The following is a 22333-nucleotide window of genomic DNA, read 5'->3' as shown; positions in this document are numbered from 1 at the left end:
TTTCCTTCCATTGGTCGAGCATTGTCTGAACCGAGATAGACTGGGAGGTAATTACCACAGATTTGACCAAAAATAGTCGGCACGCACCAGCGGAATTGAAATCTAATCGAGATTATATTGGTGCTTTGCCGAGGGCGCGCTCCCCGCTCAGGTTCCCACGTGACCTCAAGTTAAACGGCATAATTAGATGGCGGACACTGGAACTCGTGGTTGACTGGATGACGTTCGTGGTTTTAAAACAACCCACCTTACCATAACGTTAATTGTGAGCGGTGCCCCAGGTACGGCTCTACCGAGGACAACCGGGGATTAATCCCCCTGAGTGACAAGCTGGTGTCTCAGAACCCGTGGCCGCAACTATATATATACATATATATATATATATATATATATATATATATATATATATATATATATATATATATATATATATATATACAAACATACATACACTCATGTATGTATGTGCCTGGTGTTGGCTCAATGGTTCGGGTGGTGGGCTTGGGATCATAGGATCCTGAGTTCAAATCCCACTGGGATGTTGAATTAATTCCAGGTGGGGTTGACTCTGCCTGTCATCCTTCAACTCTGAGGTTGGCAAAATGAGTGACAGCATGCTGGTATACTGTGTCGGAGTGGCGAACTGTCCAGGATTGTGTTCAATAGCCAAGGAGACTGCTGAGGCAGCACCAATGCTCTGTCCAGCATATTGGAGGGATGGATGGATGGAGGGATATATATATATATATATATATATATATATATATATATATATATATATATATATATATATATATATATATATATATATATTGGCTTTATGATAGTCTCCTGCTGGGTTAAATCATGATTGCTTGCATTTAAATTTGCATCATAAAGGATTTCAAAGGTCAAAGTGTCTCTGTCTCTGTCTCTGTCTCTGTCTCTGTCTCTGTCTCTGTCTCTGTCTCTCTCTCTCTCTCTCTCTCTCTCTCTCTCTCTCTCTCTCTCTCTCTCTCTCTCTCTCTCTCTCTCTCTCTCTCTCTCTCTCTCTCTCTCGCCAAAATGACGATTGATGCGATAAAGGTCCTCAACTGCTGACCCTGGCTGGTGAGAAATGTTTTCTCTTTTCTTGGTGTTTTGTAAGTATATGGGATGGAGGTGTAATTTGGCTGAGGCCGAGCATTTATTCCTGATACGTGAAACACCCTGCAACGCACGACAACAGAAAACTGATTTTTTGGAACGCTGGCCATATTTTCCATCAAATCATTACGTAACTTAAAAAAAAAAAAATTATCCATCAGTAGGTGCTCTTATGTTGGAAGTTTTGTGTCAATCGCTCAAGAGGTTGTGGAGAAAACGAATCAAAAAAGTGAATACAGGTGAAAAAGTGAGGGCGGAAGAAAAACGTTCCTGCAATTGTGAAACACCCTGCAACCCATGGCTGCAGAAAACGAGTATTTTTGCAACGCCGAGCCACATTTTCCATCCAATCATCATGTAACTTCGGATGAAGCTAGCTTTTACCATTACACACATTTCTTCAACTTGGTTGTGAGATGGCTTAGGAGGCCATAAAATACAAGTTGATGTGTTGGGAAAGGAGGTGCACAGAGCACATTGCACAAGCGCAAGCACGTCCACACTTGTCATTCAAGATAGTTTGAGCCCAAATTTCTCCAAGCCCGAACCGATAAAAATGGGGAAAGGCAGGAATCCCAAATCAATTTCACACAATTTTACAGGAATTCTCAGGAAACAATTTACTGGGAAGAAACACTCGCTTAGGCTCTATTTGTTTGAAAGCTTTTCTCAAATTAACCTCGACAAAATGAAGCTTGCATCATCTCTAATCTCTACCATACGCGGAATGCCAGCAGTGTGGCACAATAGCTGCCGGTGTGGCGCGATAGACATCGAAGATAACGCATGAGCACGAAAATATTATCCTGAACTTTGTGTTGACTGGAATTTTCAGTAGAGTCCTTTTTCATCTCATTTTCACAAGGGCCTCGGTGAACGTTCAACAACATGGTCAAGGATGGTTGTTGATGCCTTTTACTACTTTTGAGTGTGCTGTGTAAGTAGAAGTCCGTTTGTCTCATTATGTTTTGTGTTGTATGAGTGTATGATAAACAGAAGAAATTCTGAATATCTCTCTCTGTCCCTCTGACCGATTGGATGACTTAATATACAACTAAGATTGCATTCCCATTGTTCGGAGAGGTAATGGGAATGAAAGGTTGAAATATCAATGATGGATAGTCCACATCTGATGATCTGGAGGGTCATTGAATCAGGATTTTAATAAGATGAGGGGAATCTTAAGATCTCTCTCTTCTTTTCTCTTTTGCTCAGCACCTTCTCGGCCTCTCAGTGCCTTCTCGTCCCACTTGCCGATGCTCAAAATATACAAATACATTCACCCTTGTACTGTATAACGTAATGCAGAAAATGATAGCAATTCAAAATTTTTGATTTAGTATGTTCTTTCATCAAGCAGTTGGTGGTGGATTTGACAGCAAATGGAGCGTTGTATAAATATAGAGCTCCTCCACAATGGGCTGAACCCAAACCTTCGGCCTTCCATCTCTCCCGTGCTGTTGACAATTATTCGACGCCTCTATTAGTGGTGAAGCAGGTCTGCTTGTGGCACAGAGGCCCAGCCGATGTGTCCAGCCGTCAGGGCTCGTTAGCCAACTTGCCACGGCTCGCTCAAGCCTAATAAAGATGCAAAAGGGAGCGAAAGCCGAAAAGAGATACCGAAAGGCTCACTTTCGTTTCGCTCTATGTTGGACATCGCAAATCGGTCGGGGCGCCTTTGGACAATGCACATCGGCTGGACCCGCTTTGCAGTGTAATTTATGAGCTCACGGGACCTGCCGAGAGCTGCTTTACAGCAGATTGCTTCTAAATGGAGTCCCGTGACCTATGGAGCAGGCGGGAGGTCAGGGAAGCATCATTTTCAAATCGAATGGAGTTGAAGTAGTGCTGCCTCGGGCCTGAAGACCACTTGTATTGCGTTGAACAGCAGCCTATCAGTGAAGTTTGTCTTGAGGCTGTCCACGATGTTCCTTGGTTGCTTTGGAAGCCACTGTGATTACCTGCTTCCACAGCACGGTGAAACTGGGTCTTTTGCATTCCAACATTAACACAACCGTTTCTCCCAAGATAGTCAGCTTATCAGGTAAATGCAAATGATATCACTTGATTCAGGTCATGAAATTCTGTATTGTCTTCATTCAATGATTATGACATATTGGTGCCATTCGGTCACCTTGATATGCAAGTTGCGTGAAATTCTCAACTCTTCAATGAGACTTTCTATGTATGAAAGAATAATTAGAATGAATGAATAAACATGAGCATCAATGTAATCAAAGCAATTTGGCATGTACAGTATATGTATATATATATATATATATATATATATATATATATATATATATATATATATATATATATATATATATATATATATATGATTTATATACTGTATGAGTGGGGTATGCTGTCACAAAGTAAGCAATAATAAACTGTGCTTTCCCATTGTCTGGGGTCACTCAACTGCATTTGTTTTTTTTTTTCATTTATTTATTATCCTTTAGTTTTTTTCCATTTTGTATGTGCATGCGGGGAAAATTACATTCCCAGACCAGGAATCAAACCCAGGTTCTATGGAAAACAGTACCGGTGCTCTGGCATCTGAGCTATCTATCTGGGTCACCCCCAGGCTGAATCTGAAATTCTCCCACATATACAAGTGCCACTGTCTCTTTCTCTTGCTGCTTCCAGGGCACTCACTGCCCAACCATAGGAGCAGCAAGGGCCTGTCCACGAGAGGGTCTTCCCCCTGTGGGGGGGGGGGGGGCGGCAATTCCATGATCGCTATTATTCACCACATGGGGCATAGTAACACAGTTATAAATGAACATGAAATGAAGTTTACATGCTCAGGTCACCCAAATAATTAAGACGCCAGAGCACTGGTACAGTTTTCCAGAGGACCTGGATTCAATTCCTGTTCTGGGCATGTCATTTTCCCACATATACATGCAATCTTTATTTCCTATTCATTCAGAATTTTTTCCATTTATTTATATTTTCATTTATAGACACTTTCGAACGGTTCTGTGATTTTTTCCTGGTGTATCGGCTTCAATGACGGTCGGCACACAAAATTACCATACTTCCCCATTGTCTCGGGTTGCTTATCTGAATTTTTTCATTTATTTATTTTCATTTATTTATATTTTCATTTACAGATGTTTTCTGACGTTTCTGTGATTTTTTTTTGTGGTATGTAGGCCTCATTGTCCATTGGTGCACAAAATTTCAGCTTTCTACATCACTTTTAAGGTACTGATCTTAAATATCAGTCAGTGAGTCAGTGGTTAGAATGAGCTTAATATATTAGATAGATATATTATCTCTTTGCTGATGACTCCACCCTGTGCCGTACCATCCGTCATCCATCAGATCGGCAAGCAAGAGCTTCTTTGCTCTCTGCATATCTGGATAAAATCACAAACTGGTTCAACATGTGGAACATGTCTTTCAATTGTGACAAATATCGCACTCTCACGATGTCTCTCCGAAAGGAACGTCTGAAACCCCCCCCCCCCGCGCCCCCACCCTCCATCTACTTTCTCAACAATCCTCTTTAAGAAGTCCTTTCATTCAAACTTTTGGATCTCATTATCTGCCATGATCTTTCTTGGGAAAGCCACATCTCCAAGCTGGCCTCCAAAGCCAGTCACCGATTGTGCATTCTCCATCATGCAAACTCCATCCTTGGCACACCTGAGCTCCTGACCACAAACAAAGCTTTCGTCCACAGCCTGATGGAGTACTGCTATTCCCTCTGGGCTGGTGCTCCGGCCTCTCACCTTTCTCGGTTTCACACTATTGAAACCAAGGCATTTAGGATCATTGGTATCTCCTGTGATGAGGCTGTCTTTAGGTCTCTCACTCTCTTGCCGCAGGCAGGTCGGTGGACTGTCAGTCTTCCACCGTCTCCTCTTCAGCCTCCCCCCCCCCACTGACTCTGTCTGTGATCTGTCTCCCCCATATTTCCACAGGGCGCTCAACGTGCACCAGCAACCCTCCTCTGGTTAAACGACCAAAATCAAGAATCACTGCTCACCTTCACTTTTTCATTCCTCAATTTTCTCACCTTTTGAACAAACTCTCACACTCTCTTCAATTCCACTCTTCCCTCCCGGTCTTCAAAACAGATGTTCACCACCATCTCTTATCTTCCCCCATCCAAAACCGTGATCTTTTTGACCCCCGCTAATCCACCCCAAACCCACTTCCTTCAAATTCCCTGCTTTCCTTCCTGAAAGTCCCTGTAGCATCCATCTTGTTTACCCTGTGTACCCCCACCCCATCCCTCTCCCTTCCACAGATCTCCTTATGTCTCTTTTCCCCACTGTTTTGTGCATCCCTCTTCCATCTCTCCTGTCTCCTGCTCCCTTTGTTATACGTTCTGTGTGTTAGCTCTTATACGAGCCTCGACATTGTTTATTAAAAAAAAAACTCACCTCCTTGTAGGTTTGAAGAAGCCATCCTCTTTGATTAACCAATGTGTAATTGGGCTCTTCGGAGTTCAGAGCACAGTTTTGATCTTGTTGCAGCCATTTTTAATCATCATATTATTCAGAGAATATTACAAAAACTCGAACACAGAAATAGAAATGATTTCAACATTAATAAACACCATACTTAATAAACGTTTCTTTGTAAGACAAGTAAACACATTGATTTCTCTCGAGATAACTACAGCATTCGAATTGTGTTCAATCCAACTGCAGAGGTTGTTCAAGCACAACAAGAACGTTGTGTTTCAGCAAAACACCTGAGTTTTAACCTCATCCAGGTAAAAAGTCCAAATTCATACGCAGGTGCACATCCATCAGGTTCCGCATGATTGTCGGGGATTTCTTTCGTCTTCCGAAGCACAAGTCAAATGGGAAATGAGGTTGTGTGTTGTTATTTTTTAAATTATTATTATTATAATTATTACGATTGAGACATCTCGTTTCAAGACACACCTGCTCTGTTTGACAGGATAATGAAATGAACCATCAGGGCATTTCAACAGGCAACCTCGATGGAACTTCTGATTGCACGCAAAAGCATTCTGGACAGCCTTGTCACTATTAGCTTTCACTGTCACATTTAAAGTGACACAGGATCTCGTTTGATACTTCCTTCCTAATGGAGGCAACGGTAAAAATGCACCCTGAGATTAATCCTTGGGAAGTCTAGTTATTGGTTCAAGCATTCAATTGTAAAATGTAGATGGGGCATGTTACCGCAAGGCAAATCAGTCAGGAAATTGGAAGATTTCTCGACAAGTTAATTGGGATCAGCTTGAGAAAGTGTTCGCCGATTGTATTTACAGATTTTTCCACCACAAACCCCCTTTCACAACGAATGCCTCTCAATTTCACTGGCATCCAAACCCTTGAAGCTCCTCCAATACTAACGTCCTCATTATTCCAGTGAAGATCACCATCAGAACTCTATCTTATATTCCTCAATTTCACTACCGTCGACACTTATCAATGTTGGTGGACTTCTTACGTAGGGATGGACAGGACACTCCATTGGTTCAATGCAACACGAATCCTCAAAAAAAATCCATCTCGATAGAACTTAAGAACCTAGAAATTACCTTCTGGTCATCTGCGGAGAATTCCCTCATCCAATAACAATCAATAACGTTGGGACATCATCGATGAATGAGAAAAATGACACCGAAAAGTTCCCATTTGTTATTCTTCTTCTTATTATTATTTTCTGATAGCCCAACTCAAAATTGGTTTAAGCGACGAACTTGGTTTAAACACCAATCAACAGCAAATTTATAATGTGAAGGTGCAAACTCATCGGGTAATTTTAATAGCTTCAAAGGATTCCACAAAACGTACGCAAAACTGCATTCCTTTGTAAATGAAGAGGAAGGAAACAGAGGGGTGGGTGAGACTACTACTGTAAATCAGTCTGTTTGGGGCCAATCAGCTAGACATATTTGCTCAAGGACCAATCAGACCTGCATGGGTGTGGTTAAAGGTGAAATATTATCAGGAAGTCAGCAGACTTCCCGTCCTATCTATGCATGGGTGCGGAGTGTTGTTGGTGGGGGTCTCGTCAAGGGGTGTTGTCTGGTTGAAGTTGTGCCTTTTTTTTTTAACCAAAGACCGTCTTCACCCATGCCACCTCCCCTGGAAAGAAAAATTAAAGAAAAAAAATACTAAAAAAACTACAAAATCTATTTAAAAAAAAATACATTTTGCATTTTAAAAAATGCTGGTGTTGATCTGGTGTTGATCTAATTTTGATCTGGTGTTGATAAATTGGTGTGGTGTTGATGTGGTGCAGGCGTGATGGGCTGAATAGCCTCCACCTGTGTCTCATATCCATGTGTGTGTGTGTCCTGGGTCGCTCCTGGGAGGTCGATCGCCTATCTCCGTTCCTCTGCCCTGATCATGCAGGTCAGTCATGGGGTCGATCGACAACAACACACATATTTTTATAAAGTACATACTATTTAGAATACAAGATCATCTCTAAAGTATTACATTGCCAATATAATGCGAGCATGCCTTCAAAGTTTGTACAACACTTGTAAATCGGTTTTAGAACATAGTTAACAAGAAAAAGAGCAATCGGAGATTGCAAACCCTTGCAAGGACTTCTTTTTGAGTTGTGTATTTTTATAGGCTTAAAGGGAAATCCAATATGGCTGTCAAACCATGTGACTTATGACATCATATGTGTGACCCTTTTGTTCCTCATGGAAAGGTGGTCATATGTGTAAAGTTTCGCCTCAATCTTTTCAGCCATTTCAGAGAAGATATTTTGAAGGTTTAAAAAAAACAAAAACAATATAGCTGCCGAATCACTTGACCGATGACATTACCAACAATTTTTTGTGGACTATTTTATCCCTAGATGACCCTCAAAATTTTTTATACTGATCATATGTAGCATTCTAATATGCAATAATGACGTCATCATGAAGGCACCTATGACGTCATAAAAATACCACATTCATTCCCCATGAGGAGTACTTCCTATGTGCCACTTGTACATTATGGCTTGGAGAACACTTGTGTGAAGTTTCCCCTCGATTTTTGCAACTGTTCTGCAGAAGAAGATTTTAATAGGTTTTTGGGTAAATCCAATATGGCTGCCAAACCATGTGACCAATGACATCATATTTGTGACCCTTTTGTTCTTCATGGATAGACAGTCATATGTGTAAAGTTTCGCTTTGATTTGTTCAGCCACTTCAGAGAAGAAGATTTTTGAAGGTTTATTTTTTTTAAAACAATATTGCTGTCGAATCACGTAACCGATGACGTCATTAAGTTTTTTTTTCTGTCGACCATTTTATCCCTAGATGACCCTCAAAAATTTTCATACTGATCAGATGTGGCGTTCTACATATGAGATTATGACGTCATAACGCAGCACTTATGACATCAAAAAATCACACTGATTCCCCATAAGGAGTACTTGCTATGTGCGTAATTTCAATGTTTTCCTTGGTGTGGTTTCAGAGATACTGAGGTCCAAAGTTTTTCCGTTTTTCCAATATGGCTGCCACACCACGTGACCTATGACGTCATAATTATAATTGTAACATTCTACATGAGTAGTCGCACCTATGGTGAAAATTTCGTCTCAATCAGACAAGCGGTTGCGGAGAAAAACACGAAAGTTCTTTGCGGAAAAAGAAACAAACAAACAAAAACAAACACAAACAAAAACAAACAGACAAACAAAAACAAACAGATAAACAAAAACAAACAGATAAACAAAAACAAACAGTCAAATAAAAATAAACAGACAAACAAAAACAAACAGATAAACAAAAACAAACAAACAAAAACAAACATAAACAAAAACAAACAGTCAAACAAAAACAAACAGACAAACAAAAACAAACAGATAAACAAAAAACAAACAGACAAACAAAAACAAACAGATAAACAAAAACAAACAGACAAACATAAACAAACAGACAAACAGACAAACAAAAACAAACAGATAAACAAAAACAAACAGATAAACAAAAACAAACAGACAAACGGACCCAAATGCAATACCCTCTCAGATTCCTTTGGCGAGGGTAATCGAAGTGCTCTTGTCACATACTCTTGGCAAAACACTTTATAACCAGAAATTACTGTTCCATCAATTTAGTCACTAAATTAGTTTCAGCACAGATTGTTCTCCACTTCAAATTCTCTTTTTGTACCCATATCATTGCACCTGAAAGGGGGTGGGGGAACAGCTTGGGAACCATGAAACCTGAGGGCCCCAAACTTTGCATGCATACCAAAAGAACTCCAAGGAAGTACAAGAATGAAAATTGGGTGTTTGGGTAAATTTAAACAACCCTTTTTGAAGATAATTACCACCTTACCTCCAAGAAAGGTTTATGCTTAGTCAGGCCAAATTTTCCTTGCAGGGGTCTTTGCCACCATATTGATTCGGCCGATTCAAACATGATTTGCATTGGAAACACGATCTACTCTCATGGACTAATTGAAGTATATAATCAAAATATTATATCTAATTTGAGAATCGGATCTCGTGGAAAAAATGTGTCAAAGTCTGGAGTGAAATCTGAAAATTTTAACAAATTAGCGATTTTTATAACTAAGGTTATTAATTAAAGCAAAGCATTTAACTTAACTTTTTCTCTACTGTTCGGACGATTATATTGAAAGAAGAAAAGATTAAGGAATGTGCAGAAAGTAGAAAGTGTAACTTCACTGAGCACAACGAAAATATTTAATCAACGGAATTGCCGTGCTCTCCAAGCTGCATGGGCAGCCCAACAAGCCGCGGCGATACAGTCCGCAGGGATCCTTTTTTATCGGCACTTACGTATGCAGTTTGCTTTTTCAGCGTTTTGTGCGATCTGCTTTCATTACAAAATATTGATATAAATATACTAATAGTTGCTGCAATACATTAATAGTCGGCAGTTGCTGCAAACTAAGAGGTACATAGAGAGCACACACGGACGCTGTACGAATGGGTGACTCTCTGTGGGGGTGTGTGCATGCCTGCGCACTTGGTTATGTGTGTGCGGTGTGCGGGTTTTGCGGTCCGAATTCACACCTGGGCCCGTGGTGAGTGGTGCCGTGGTAGAAGATTATGTGGTCGTCTCGCAAACCATGTGCTTCTGCACACGATGAGCGGACGTGCTGCAGCGCCAAAGCACGGGCCATGCGGTACGGATGTGGGGAAATCCGTGCACGTGTGTGAGTGAAAGGATGAGTATATCGTTGGTGCACATGCACGGATAGCATGGACCATGAGGAGCTTGGAGGAACGCGTATTTAGTTTTGAATTTTAAACCGGTTTCCCCAGTGTATATATATATATAGCATGGACACATCCGATTGCGAGTGAGCCGACAGGAGGGTTGCAAAGCTTGCTGCACGTGCAAGCATGGATGCATGCATGCAGGCAAGCCTTTGCCAAGTAGATAGTGTGGGATTACATTTATAAATGAGTTTCATCGCCCCTGTAACACCACCTAACAATGGTTTCAAACTGCATTCTCCACTGGTGATGATGAACCTCATATTGTTGCGAATTTGGAAGCTTACCACACACAACAGCCAGGTCCTTTATAAGTATGTGCCAGGTCCAGCTATATCGGTAAGTATGTGTTTCTAGTTAGGGTCCCGTCCTATGTTTAATGGGTGATTAATTGTACGTGCGCTGTGAGTTATTTTGATAGTTAGGATTTAAATTACCAACAACAACAACAACAACGACACCTGCTCTTGCTTCCTTCCACCATCATCCACCGGCACCATTGCACGTGTGCGTGTCAGCACGTATGTGGGCGGAGTCCAGTGTGCTCGGCGGGGTTTCTCTGGATGTTGGTGTGCTGGCTTCGCCCCAAATATGGGCACAAGCGTTTCGTTCTGGCTTGGCTCCAAATATGGGCATAGAGCGTTCTCTCTGCCCAATGAGGGAGTGTGAGTGTGGGATAAGAGAAGCGCGCATGGGCCAAAGGTAGAGGGTTGTCTTCTGGTCTTCGGGAGAGTGGTTGTCTTCTGGTCTTCGAAACGGAGTTGTCTTCTGGTCTTCGGAGGAATTGTCTTCTGGTCTTCGGACGTCTGGTGGTCTTCTGAAGGCAGTCATCGCCTTCCTGGGGCCCCGCCAACAGAGCGTCTTCTCTTGTGGCCTGTGTGCATGCGAGCCTGTCCCGCGAGGATCGCCTGCCTGGGCTTGGAGCGACATTGTGTGGCGGGTTCGAGTCCTACCACACCGGATCATCGAAGACCGCACGAGGCGGAAAGGTCCAAGAATAGGCTCTGACCTCCAACTCGCCTTTCCTCAAGCTGGAGGCCTCCAATAAAGACCTAACGGGTCCGTTTCTTTTTGGGTGTACGTGTGTGTGTGTGTGTGTGTGTGTGTGTGTGTGTGTGTGTGTGTGTGTGTGTGTGTGTGTGTGTGTTTGTGGCGCCAGTCTATTAAGTAAAACTGCATAAGTGCTTGTACATAAATTGCTCTTCCTTCATTATTCGGTTAACTCTGCCTTCTTGCGTGCTCCCCTGCCCCATTACAAACAAATATCCCTTTTGTTAAATGTTCCAGCTCGTTTCTGTGTTTCTTTCATGGACTTGGCACGGTGTGTATTGAGAAATCGCGAGGCCGTAAATTGTTCATTTGGTCCGACGGGCCTTGGTGATCTCCGCTAGGGTTACACACGGTTCGGGTTCGGTAACGGCTCGTTCCGCTCGAGATCCGTCGAGGGTGTGAATTCCCCGGTAGCTTTGTCCACGTGGGTAATTAGGTATATTGAAGTTTGGCAATTGACCCTACCCCACGCGGTCGAATTATTGGCGATTTATGGTCCAGTAAGGGACCCGTGCCTTTCGGACTTGTCCAAAAGGCACGACCTCAATTCCGGTGTGTTCGGTGTGTTCGGTGGACTCTTTTGCTCCCTCTAGCGGTCGTGCTCGCCAGCAATACCCGGCCCCGTAACAATATTACGTGGGTTTTTGTGTATTTTGGGGATCCAGTAGATGAATGGTAATCTATGGTGTTTATCTGGAACTAACAGTCCTCTCACTTCGGAGTGATTTACATGCTGTTGTATCAAGCCTATTTTATTATGGTTACTTATTTTGTAGGTCTTTGAGAGTCCAGTCTGTAAGCCCAATGTTTGAGAGTCCAGTCTGTAAGCCCAATGTTTGAGAGTCCAATCTGTAAGCTCAATCTTTAAGAATCCAGTCTGTAAGCCCAATATTTGAGAGTCCAGTCTGTAAGCCCAACCTATGAGTCCAGTCCGTAAGCCCAATATTTGAGAGTCCAGTCTGTAAGCCCAATATTTAAGAGTCCAGTCTGTAAGCCCAATATTTGAGAGTCCAGTCTGTAAGCCCAATGTCTGAGAGTCCAATCTGTAAGCTCAATCTTAAAGACTCCAGTCTGTAAGCCCAATATTAGAGAGTCCACTCTGTAAGCCCAACCTATCAGAGTCCAGTCTGTAAGCCCAATATTTGACAGTCCAGTCTGTAAGCCCAATATTTAAGAGTCCAGTCTGTAAGCCCAATCTTTAAGAGTCCAGTCTGTAAGCCCAATCTTTAAGAATCCAGTCTGTAAGCCCAATATTTGAGAGTCCAGTCTGTAAGCCCAATATATGAGTCCAGTATGTAAGCCAAATATTTGAGAGTCCAGTCTGTAAGCCCAATCTATGAGTCCAGTCTGTAAGCCAAATATTTGACAGTCCATTCTGTAAGCCCAGTCTTTAAGAGTCCTGTCTTTCAGCCCAATTCTTCCAAAAGTGTTTGATTATGGAATGTTTTACATACAAATACAATATTATTGTTTGCTTTGGCAATTGGAACAAGGAGCAGAGAACCCTCCTGATGGGCAACCTTGTTCCAAGCATGCAACGCGTTCTTCTGATGCACACCTATATTTGGGCAGTGTATAGACAAGTGACAGCTCTGTTTCAGAAAAATATATATATATATACCAGGTTACCTGCATGAAGTAAAAACATACCTACTGATTATAATTCAAAACAGCTCACTGGACTGGAAAATGTGGTGACACGAACACTGTAGTGTAAATGGTGGAGACTTGTTATACCATTCTCCACCTGGAGGTGGCACTACGCGATGCACATTTACATAGAGAATTTGTGTCGTCCCCTCACTCCTCCCCCTCCCCCTCCCAAGACCACTGGCAAAGATAAAAACACCCCTATACATTAATTGGGGTAAAGCTGCTCCTCTGTAGCAAGTCGAGATGTAATTGGGCCAAGGTTGTAAGCGGAGCAGCCCAATAAACAAACCCACAACAAACAACCCACAAACAAACACACATACACCGGTCCGTGAATTATAGTAAGGATAACATATTGTTACGGATCCGGGGTTCGAGTTTAGCCACAAGGAGAAGCGCTCGAGTCGAGTTCCTCCTGAACATCTGGTCCTGAGGTCACCGAGCACAGATAACTCCACACGCCGGCGGGTTGCTAATCAACCACGAGTGCTGAATGGTACTGCCAATCCTGGCAGTGTTTGCACTACTTTAAATGTCACCTTTTCTGGTGAATTGGCGGCATCAAGGGGGGGTCTTGTGTCCTCGATGAGTACACAAGTTAACTTGCCAAATCAAGTGCAGCCGAGCAGAGTTGCCGAGTACGCACTGGCTAACAAGAGAAAATTGGTGGAGTAAAACTTCCCAGCTAAATCTACGTGTGGCCCATGCAAGACCAATGGGGAAAAGATGCTACGAGTTGGGTACATTTATACAAGCAAATTTATTACAACAAGTGAAGCAAAATAAATGCAAATATTTACAAAAGAACAAGAGACAGGGCAGAACTATACCAATATAATGAACTTACACACTCTTAACTTATACTATACAAGACATGTGCCATCAAAAGCATATCCCAAGGAGAGAGCGAGAGCGAGAGAGAGCGAGAGCAAGAGCAAGAGCGAGAGCGAGAGCGAGAGCGAGAGCGAGAGCGAGCGAGAGAGAGAGAGAGAGAGAGAGAGAGAGAGAGAGAGAGAGAGAGAGAGAGAGAGAGAGAGAGAAAGTTTGAGGTGTTTTACAACCTCTTTGATACCAGGTGCAGTTGATGGACCAATGCAACCCAATCACTGAGGAGGTGTGATGAGGGGCGTGGTGAGGGGTGAGGTGCAGTTGAAATGCGGATGAGGCACAGAGAAGAAAATGAAAAGAAGTGTGTGTCTGTGGGGTCGCTCTGAAAAAAAATGGTTGGTCGGGACTTGCCCTCACGGATCACTCTTATGGATCCACAGCGGGTGAGATGGAAAACAAGAGACAAAACGTGTGAGAAAGCTCTTTCGTGTGAGATTATCTGTGCGTGTAAATTTGTTATCGACTTGGCCCTAATGTATGCGCCTGGCACGGTGTCTGGATCACTCGCCCAGCTAGCGCTCGGCTCCACATGCTCTGTTCCATGAGCTCCTTCCACCTGCTCAGTTCCATCTTTTGTCCCATACTGCCGACCAAGCCAAAAGTGTTCTCTCTTTCTCTCGATCGCTCTCTTATAGTTGTTTGGCGAGGAAGGAGCCTAAAGGCAGATTATGATGGACTGTTGGAGTTTCTGAGTGCCCCCATTGGTGTATGGACAGTTACCCAAATGTTGGCCCTGCCCATGCGAGAACCTGGTATCAGAATTGGCCTCATTTGCTCTAAATCCTCATCATGTGGCTGAGCTCTGAGTATAACATAGGGCGGGATACTTGATCGCGCTTCCCGGCCATGAACATGCATTAGACACCCAATGGGGGCAGTATTTGAGCGGAGCGCTCGGGCTATCCATACGATGTTGAGCGGATTTTAGCGCACACTTGCTCTTCAAGCTACACGCCAGAACGTCCCGGGCATAAGCATCTGCAATGCTCCCCGCCACCTCCAAAGGGCAGTGGTGGGCAGCTGTGAAGGTGAATGTGGTTGAGATGTTTGTAGTGGTGGCATCGTGGTTGTAGTGGTTGATGGTGATGGCAAGTGAGCCTGGGTTGTTGTGGGGATTTTTATAAAGGTGTTGTGGTGGTTGTAGAAATGTTGTAGCATTGGGGTTCGATTGGGCAAAGGTCTGAGGTGATGTGTCATTGGAGAATGGCCGAAGTTTGAATGAGGTTTTGGCGGCATATTCTAATGAACTGCTTGCGTGTATGCATGAAGGAGAGGTTGTGTGCAGCAAAGTAAAAGATGGGGATAAAGACTTAACTGAAGGCCCATGCACCGCTTATGACCCATAAACCCCCTAGACATAAGGGATGGGCTATCTAAAATGAATACTAATGAAATAACTGTCTCGGGACAGCTATATGTTGGGTGCTATATTGTTCGGACAATTATATTGAGAGAAGAAAAGATTAAGGAATGTGCAGAAAGTAGAAAGTGTAACTTCACTGAGCATAACGAAAATATTTGACCAAGCACAACACATAATTTTTGACACACATTTTCAGGAGCACAACGAAAATATTTACTTCCAATCATCACCAAGGTCATGGAATCAGTCACGAGACAGCTATATTGCCTTGGGGGAGTACCTGTTTCACAGAACTGCAACAACATTGTGTTTGAAGCTGTTTGGTGGTTGTCGGTCCAGCAGTCCTTGCAAAAAACACGAACCTACAAACAGACAGACAAATTATATTTTATAAAAAAGGTGATTTTCACTTCTTTGTTATTAAATGTAATTTTGATGATGTCATTATTTTAACACGATTAACTTCTTGAGGTTTCTATTTGTACATGCTATGGTCAATCATGTCCAGAATTGCTTCCAACGGTTGGATTGGGAGATTGGGAATTGGGAGTTCATCTTGATCATCATCTTCCATTCATCTGTTAACGATTTTTCCAAACTTCTTTCAGTTTTTTTTTTTTAAGTATTGTTGTTAATTCTACTGTTATTAAGTAATCTACAGATATTTGATTTGTTAAGATCGAACCGATCATTTACAATTTGTTATGATGTGTCTGTAACTGGATGTTTACGTCCATAATTATGAGTCTCGTGGTGAGGTGTTAAAAACAGAGGTGATTATGTTTTGTACATTATGCTATATGTATGTATCATTCATTGTTTAATTTACTCCGTATGGGTAGCAGTTCTTAATTCGTTAATACAGAAAAGTTATCTCTGCTTACATAATTGTGTAATTGTTTTATCCTCCATCCCATCCTTTTTTCGGCCATCACCACTTATCGTTTCCACAACCTGAACACTGAACTCGTATTTTGACAGTATCCATGTGTAAAGTGATGAGTGAGTAGTGCACAACCAGTAGTTTCATCTGGGGTTTTTCTGACACTCCTGTGTGCATTCATTGTTACGTTACATCTGTACATTGTTTCACCAACATATTGCATCGCACATTTACTACAAGTCAATAAGTAAACTATGTTTGGGAGTTTACATGAAATTATTTATTTGGTGTCTCTGTTGTATTGTCTGTTGTTATAAATTGGCATTCATTTACACACAAACACACACTAAGTGTTTTTTGTCGGGACAATCATGATTCAAAGGAAGATGTCGGGATGGTTTAACAAGATTATTTCTTGTGACCATCCCATCCTTACCTTATTTACATACCTTTTGGAGGAACATCCCATCATGCTTTTTCATTAAAAAAAACTAAGATTTTATTACTTGTCAATATGAACGTCGTCACAATTGCCAAGTCGTTCAACACCCCATTCTTCAATATCTTCAAAGCCATGACCAGAAAATTTTATGTGTGCCTCTTAATATCTTCTTAGCGACACACTTATTACATCCTTAAATCTTAACCTTGTTACTGCACCCTTAAATTACAACTTTAAAGCGCTGTATGACAATGTTCTTCAATCTCACTCAAAACACTTTCATCTTGCCCCACTACCTCAATCTGGTGTTGATAGAAACTGCTACAAATCTCCATGTGACCATTGCACATGAGCACATTGAAATAGTGTTTAGGTATGCTCTGAATCCCACAAACAAGCATTTTAAACAACATGACTCACCAACACTCCACTTTTACTTCCACACATGTAATCTTAAGAATGAAGAGTATGGTTTGTCCCCCACCCTCCCCAGAAAACCCCAATGCATTGCCTTGAAAATCATTAAAAAAAAACATTTTATTATGATGTGTGTATGCATATACAGGGTGTTTCAAAAAGAGTGATGCAACTTTCAATGTTTATTTACAAAGAAACAGAAACCTCAGGAATGTGAACTAAACATTTCTTGAAAGCTTATGACATGGTATTTTACATCACTGATTGCAATTGCAGTAAGTCACTGTTAGAGTTAGTGAGAGCCCAAGGTCTGAAATTGGCATTTACACAACATCCTTGTAATTGATGTTCTTGATGTGTGTCCCTCCACTGTTCAGACAGGCATTGATCCTGACTCCAAAGTTCTGTCCAACTTTCCTGTAGGTCTCACGTGGTACTGCCTGGTGGTACTCTGACACCTCCTGCTTCAGACTATCCAGTGTGGCAGGGTGGTTGGTATCCATCCTGTCATTGAACCAGAACAGGTTGACCCAGTTTGGGTACCGCTCCATCATGTTCTGAGCCAATTGCACATAGCAAGTCTCCTTCTCCTGTCATCTTGACTCAGTTTATGCCTAATAGAGATGATGTATGGGAAAAGCTTCAGTTCCTCAGTGAGGATACACCATATTGATGTTGGTCTAATGCCTAGCTCCAGGGGAGTGCCGGCGGTGGGTCTTCTTGGGACTGTCTACTACAGAATCCTGCACGGCGTTAACGTTGGCTTGGCTCTTGGTTTCTGATGCTGGCCTGCCACTGTTGCCCTCTTTGTGCGAAAAAATGTTTCACAATACGTTGAATGGCACAATTTGTGGGTCCATCACGTGTTCTGTGGTCGTATTCCCAGCAGAACTTCTGGCGGGTGTCTACATATTATTTAGTTTCATACCACAGAGCCACCACTTTTGTCTTCTGCTTCACTGTCAATGGCATAGTTGAGCTATGGAGCGAGAAATCCCAGGGAACAAACACCACGATAACACCATCAAACCCTGAAAAGGAAAACGGAATAGGTCAAAAAACAGACGCACATAGTCTTTATGCAAAGCCTTAGCATACAAAGCCGAGGCCTCTGGGTTGGAGGTGACACTTTGGTGGAGGACTATGTCCACTGGAGATCGGGTGAGTGCTCATCACGCTCCACATGTTTCGATTTACTCGCCGATCGCATGAACGGCTCAGATTTAGCAGTTGACAGACACACAAAGAGGGAAGAAAGGCCTTCTAGTTTACTTCCAATCATCACCAAGGTCATGGAATCAATCATCGCAGTTGATATGAAATTCTTCCTATTATCCAATGGCTTCATCTCAGATCACGAACTTGGATTCAGACCAGGTCACTCTGCCTTGGACATGCTGCTTGTACTCATCCAACAATGGATGGAGGCCCTCAATGTCAGACATGAGATCAGGGCCGTTTCTCCTGACATATCTTGTACTTTCGATGTAGTCTGGCATCCCGCCTTGGTCAACAAACTCTCCACCTATGACATCCAAGACAAACTCCACACATGGCTCACTGACTTCCTCTACTCTCGTAGCCAAGGTGTGGCTCTCAATAGAACCCTTTAATCTCCTCTCCCTGTCGAGGCTGGAAATCCACAAGGCATTGTTCTGGGTTAGTCCTCTTTCTAATATTCATCAACGATCTCTCTGACTTTCTGGAAAATCCCCTTTGTCGATTTGCTGATGACTCCACGCTCTGTCGTGATATCCCTCAACCTTCAGACAGGCAGGCCTGCAGCCTCTTCCCTCTCTTCAGACGTTGACAAAATCACACGCTAGTCAAACACTTGGAATATGTTTTTTCAGTCCTGACAAATCTCACTCTCATGATCTCGATGAAAGGAACATCTGGCAAACCGTCCGATCTACTTTCTTAACGATCCTCTTGAGATTCAGTCACTAAAACTCCTGAGTCTCACGATCACCCACAATCTTTCTTCCACAAAGCACGTGCAGCACGATGGAGTACTACTCTCCCCTCTGGGTCAGCTCCCCTGTCTCACATCTTGCTCAGCTTGATGCCGTGTGAACCAAGCCCTTCAAGGTCATTGGACTCTCATACGCTGAAGCTGCGTCAATGGGCCGATCACTTTCCCATCACTGACAGGTCGGTAGTCACTCTGTCTTCTTGCGCGTCATTTCTCGATTTGCATGCATGTGTGATAGGTCAGGTATGGGAGCATGTGCCAGAACAGCGCGTCGCTGCGTCCACTTTCCGCCGGTACTCCAGGGGCCTCCATCTGGCCATCCCCCAGGCAGATGCCAGGCCCATCCTCATCTCCTTGAGATGATGGTCAACCTGTTGCAACCATGAGGCACGTGGTCGGCCCACTGGCCTCCTCCACTCATGAGACTCCCTCGCTGAGAGAATCTGATGAGCAGGATCAGCGTCAGGAAAACGAGCCACATGTCCATACAGCCGCAACTGACGCTCACGGACTATGCAGGTAACAAATCTCATCCGAGTCTCTCTCAGCAACCGCTCATTGGACACAAAATCCGACCAGCGATAGCCAAGGATTCTCCGAAGAGACCTGGTACCAAGGGAATTAAGTCTCCGTCTCAGATCCTTGGTCAGAGTCCAAGTCTCGCACCCATAGAGCAAGACTGGAAGTACCAAGGACCTGAAGACTCGGACTTTCGTCCTCCCGCACAGGTAAAGGCAGCGCCACACCCCATGATCCAGTGAATTCATGACTCCCCAGGCCCGACCCAGATGTCTATTGACCTCTGACTCGCAGCCAGCAGAGACATGAATATATCACTGCCAAGGTAAGTGAATCTCTCCACGACCTCAACATCTTCACCACAAACAGACACAGACAGGACAGCAGCATCCAAGATGTCACCGAAAGCCTGGATCTTAGTTTTGACCCAAGAAACCCGTAATCCCAATGGCTCCGACTCCTCATTCAGCACATCGAGGGCCCCCAAGAGGATGTCTAAAGTCTCCGCAAAGATGACTGCATCATCTGCAAAATCAAGGTCCGAGATCTTGACATTCCCAAACGATGCACCGCAACTTGATCTCTCCGACATCCTCCCTAAAATCCAGTCCATGCAAGTGCTGAAAAGTGTGGGGGCAAGTACACTTCCCTGACGAACTCCAGTAACAACTGGAAATAAGTCAGAGATGGTACCACCACACTTCACAGCACTCTCAGTAACAGAGTAGAGTTCAGACATCAGATCGATCAGTTTTGGTGGCACCCCACGAAGACCAAGAATCCTCCAGAGGACATCCCGATTCACTGAATCGAACGCTTTACAGAGATCAACATAGGCTGCAAGCAGCGCCTGCCAAAACTCTCGTCTGCGTTCGGTGAGGACATGAAGTGCAAGGATACGGTCAATCGTTGACCTCTTTGGTGTAAAGCCTGACTGCTCTGGACGCTGGTGCTCAAGCAGATGGTGGCGAACCCTATCAAGAATTATCCGAGCAAAGACCTTGCCCGGCACTGAGAGCAGCGTCACACCTCGGTAGTTGTTGCAGTCTTGACGATCACCCTTCCCTTTCCAGAGAGGGACAACAAGGTCCCTCTTCCAGTCAGTTGGGATGATGCCTGTGTTCCAGGCAGAGCACAAAACTGCATGCAACGACACGAGTGCAGCATTTCCACCAGCCTTGAGAAGTTCGGCATGGATGCCACAGATCCCTGGAGCTTTGCCCCGTTTCAACTGGTTCACCGCAGCCCGTCTTTCCACAAGCGAAGGTGGACCACAGTTGATTTGAGGGTCAGCAACAGGGATTGTAACACCCTTGACGTCCAACTCGACAGCTGGGGGATCAGCCTGGTACAACCGCTCAAAGTAACCGGCCCAGCAGGCCTTCACTTCAGACTCCTCTGTCAAGAGCCTACCACTCTCTGCTCGAACTGCAGTGCTCCGAGGGATGGGCTTGGATGAACGTAATGAGCGAATTCCCCTGTAAGCGGGACGAGAATCACCTGTCCACAGGTGATGCTCTACCCCCTCACAGATTCCTCGCACATAGGCCTCCTTGTCCACCCTCAGTGCACGTACAGTTTTATGCCTCAGCTCCCTGAACAGCTCAACTCTGCTATTCAGCCTGGCCCTGTGACTCTGGTCAATGGTATCCAGTGTCCCTTGAGAGACAAAATTCTTCTTTGCCCTGCGGTGAGCTCCAAGGCATCCACCGGCAACATCAAGGACGGTGGTCTTGAAGGCGCTCCACAACTCTTCAGGACTCCCCAAAGCACCCAGACCCCCCAAGTGTCCACTCAGCCTGTTCGCAAACTCCTCAGCTACTCTCTCATCCCTGAGCTTGGCAACATCCAGCCTAGGCTGGGATGGTACCATTCTCCAGGATTTAAGGTGCAGCTTTAGAGTTGCTACAACAAGCCTGTGGTCAGTATTGAGGAACTGAGCACTCCGGTAGACCCTACAGTTCTGGATCATCCTCCAACGACCGTCAATGAGGACATGGTCAATCTCCTTTGCCACACCGCCAGCGTTGGAATACCAAGTCCAGCGATGAGCTTGTGGGCCCTGAAACCATGAACCAGCCACCCTAAGTCCATGACTTCTTGCAAAGTCAAGGAACTTAGTTCTATTCTGGTTCATAGTTCCTGACCCATGGGGACCAACACACACCTCATAACCATCCCTATCAGTTCCAGTCGATGCATTGAAATCCCCCAAGACTAGAAGTGTATCTCGTCTGGGGCACTGATCAACCACAGACTCGAGTGTGGCTTAGAATGCATCCTTCACGGTGAGATCACTCGCCTCAGTCGGAGCATAAACAGAGACCAGGGAAATGACACCTAAGGAGTGACGAATCCTTAATCTCATAATACGCTCATTGACCGGTGTTACCTCAATTATCATTGGGGTCAGCTTATTGGACACAGCTACAGCAACTCCTTGGGCATGGTAACCATCAGAGCGACCAGACCAATAGTAGGTGTAACCACCCACCATTATCTCGCCGCAATCCGGTCTCCGAACCTCAGAGAGAGCTGCAATCCCGATGTCCAAACGCTTGAGGTCAGATGATAACAGAGACAGGTGATCATCCTCTCTTCGGGATAGGACATTCCAGGCACCAACCTGAAGGGACCACCTCAGGTTAACCCAAGGAGACCGCCGTCTGGTGGACGACACCTCAGCACCACTCCGACACACTCTCCCACAATCTGACCCAGGGATGTTACCCCGTGGTTTCCCTCCTATCATCAAAGATTGGGGGTCCTGAAGGCTTTGCCTCAATCCCGTCATCCGGTGAGCTGCCC

At 44.0% G+C, this 22333-nt stretch overlaps 1 protein-coding gene across 16 annotated transcripts in view; it reads right to left on the bottom strand.

Annotated features, from left to right (window-relative positions):
• The window catches only part of LOC147015027 (uncharacterized), a 41129-nt gene that overhangs the window by 5800 nt on the left and 12996 nt on the right, over positions 1-22333 (bottom strand). For 9 of the 16 annotated variants that reach the window (XR_015050195.1, XR_015050197.1, XR_015050198.1 and 6 more), the window contains 2 exons: positions 15570-15651; positions 7397-7472 (listed from right to left, as the gene is read on the bottom strand). Coding sequence is in view for 10 of the 16 variants with exons in the window: in XM_085849345.1 (XP_085705471.1) it covers positions 7397-7472; positions 15570-15651 (158 nt within the window). In the remaining 6 variants the exon portion in view is untranslated. The remainder of the gene's footprint in view (positions 1-7396; positions 7473-15569; positions 15652-22333) is intronic. The other 7 variants (XR_015050200.1, XM_085849337.1, XM_085849338.1 and 4 more) reach the window with 1 other exon arrangement.

This window comes from Eptatretus burgeri, chromosome 12 (genome assembly GCF_056783735.1).
Source record: "Eptatretus burgeri isolate ZD-2024b chromosome 12, Ebu_testis_v1, whole genome shotgun sequence".
Taxonomy (NCBI): Eukaryota; Metazoa; Chordata; class Myxini; order Myxiniformes; family Myxinidae; genus Eptatretus; species Eptatretus burgeri.
Note: the sequence above shows the minus strand (reverse complement) of the source record. Positions and strands in the feature narration are given on the sequence as shown.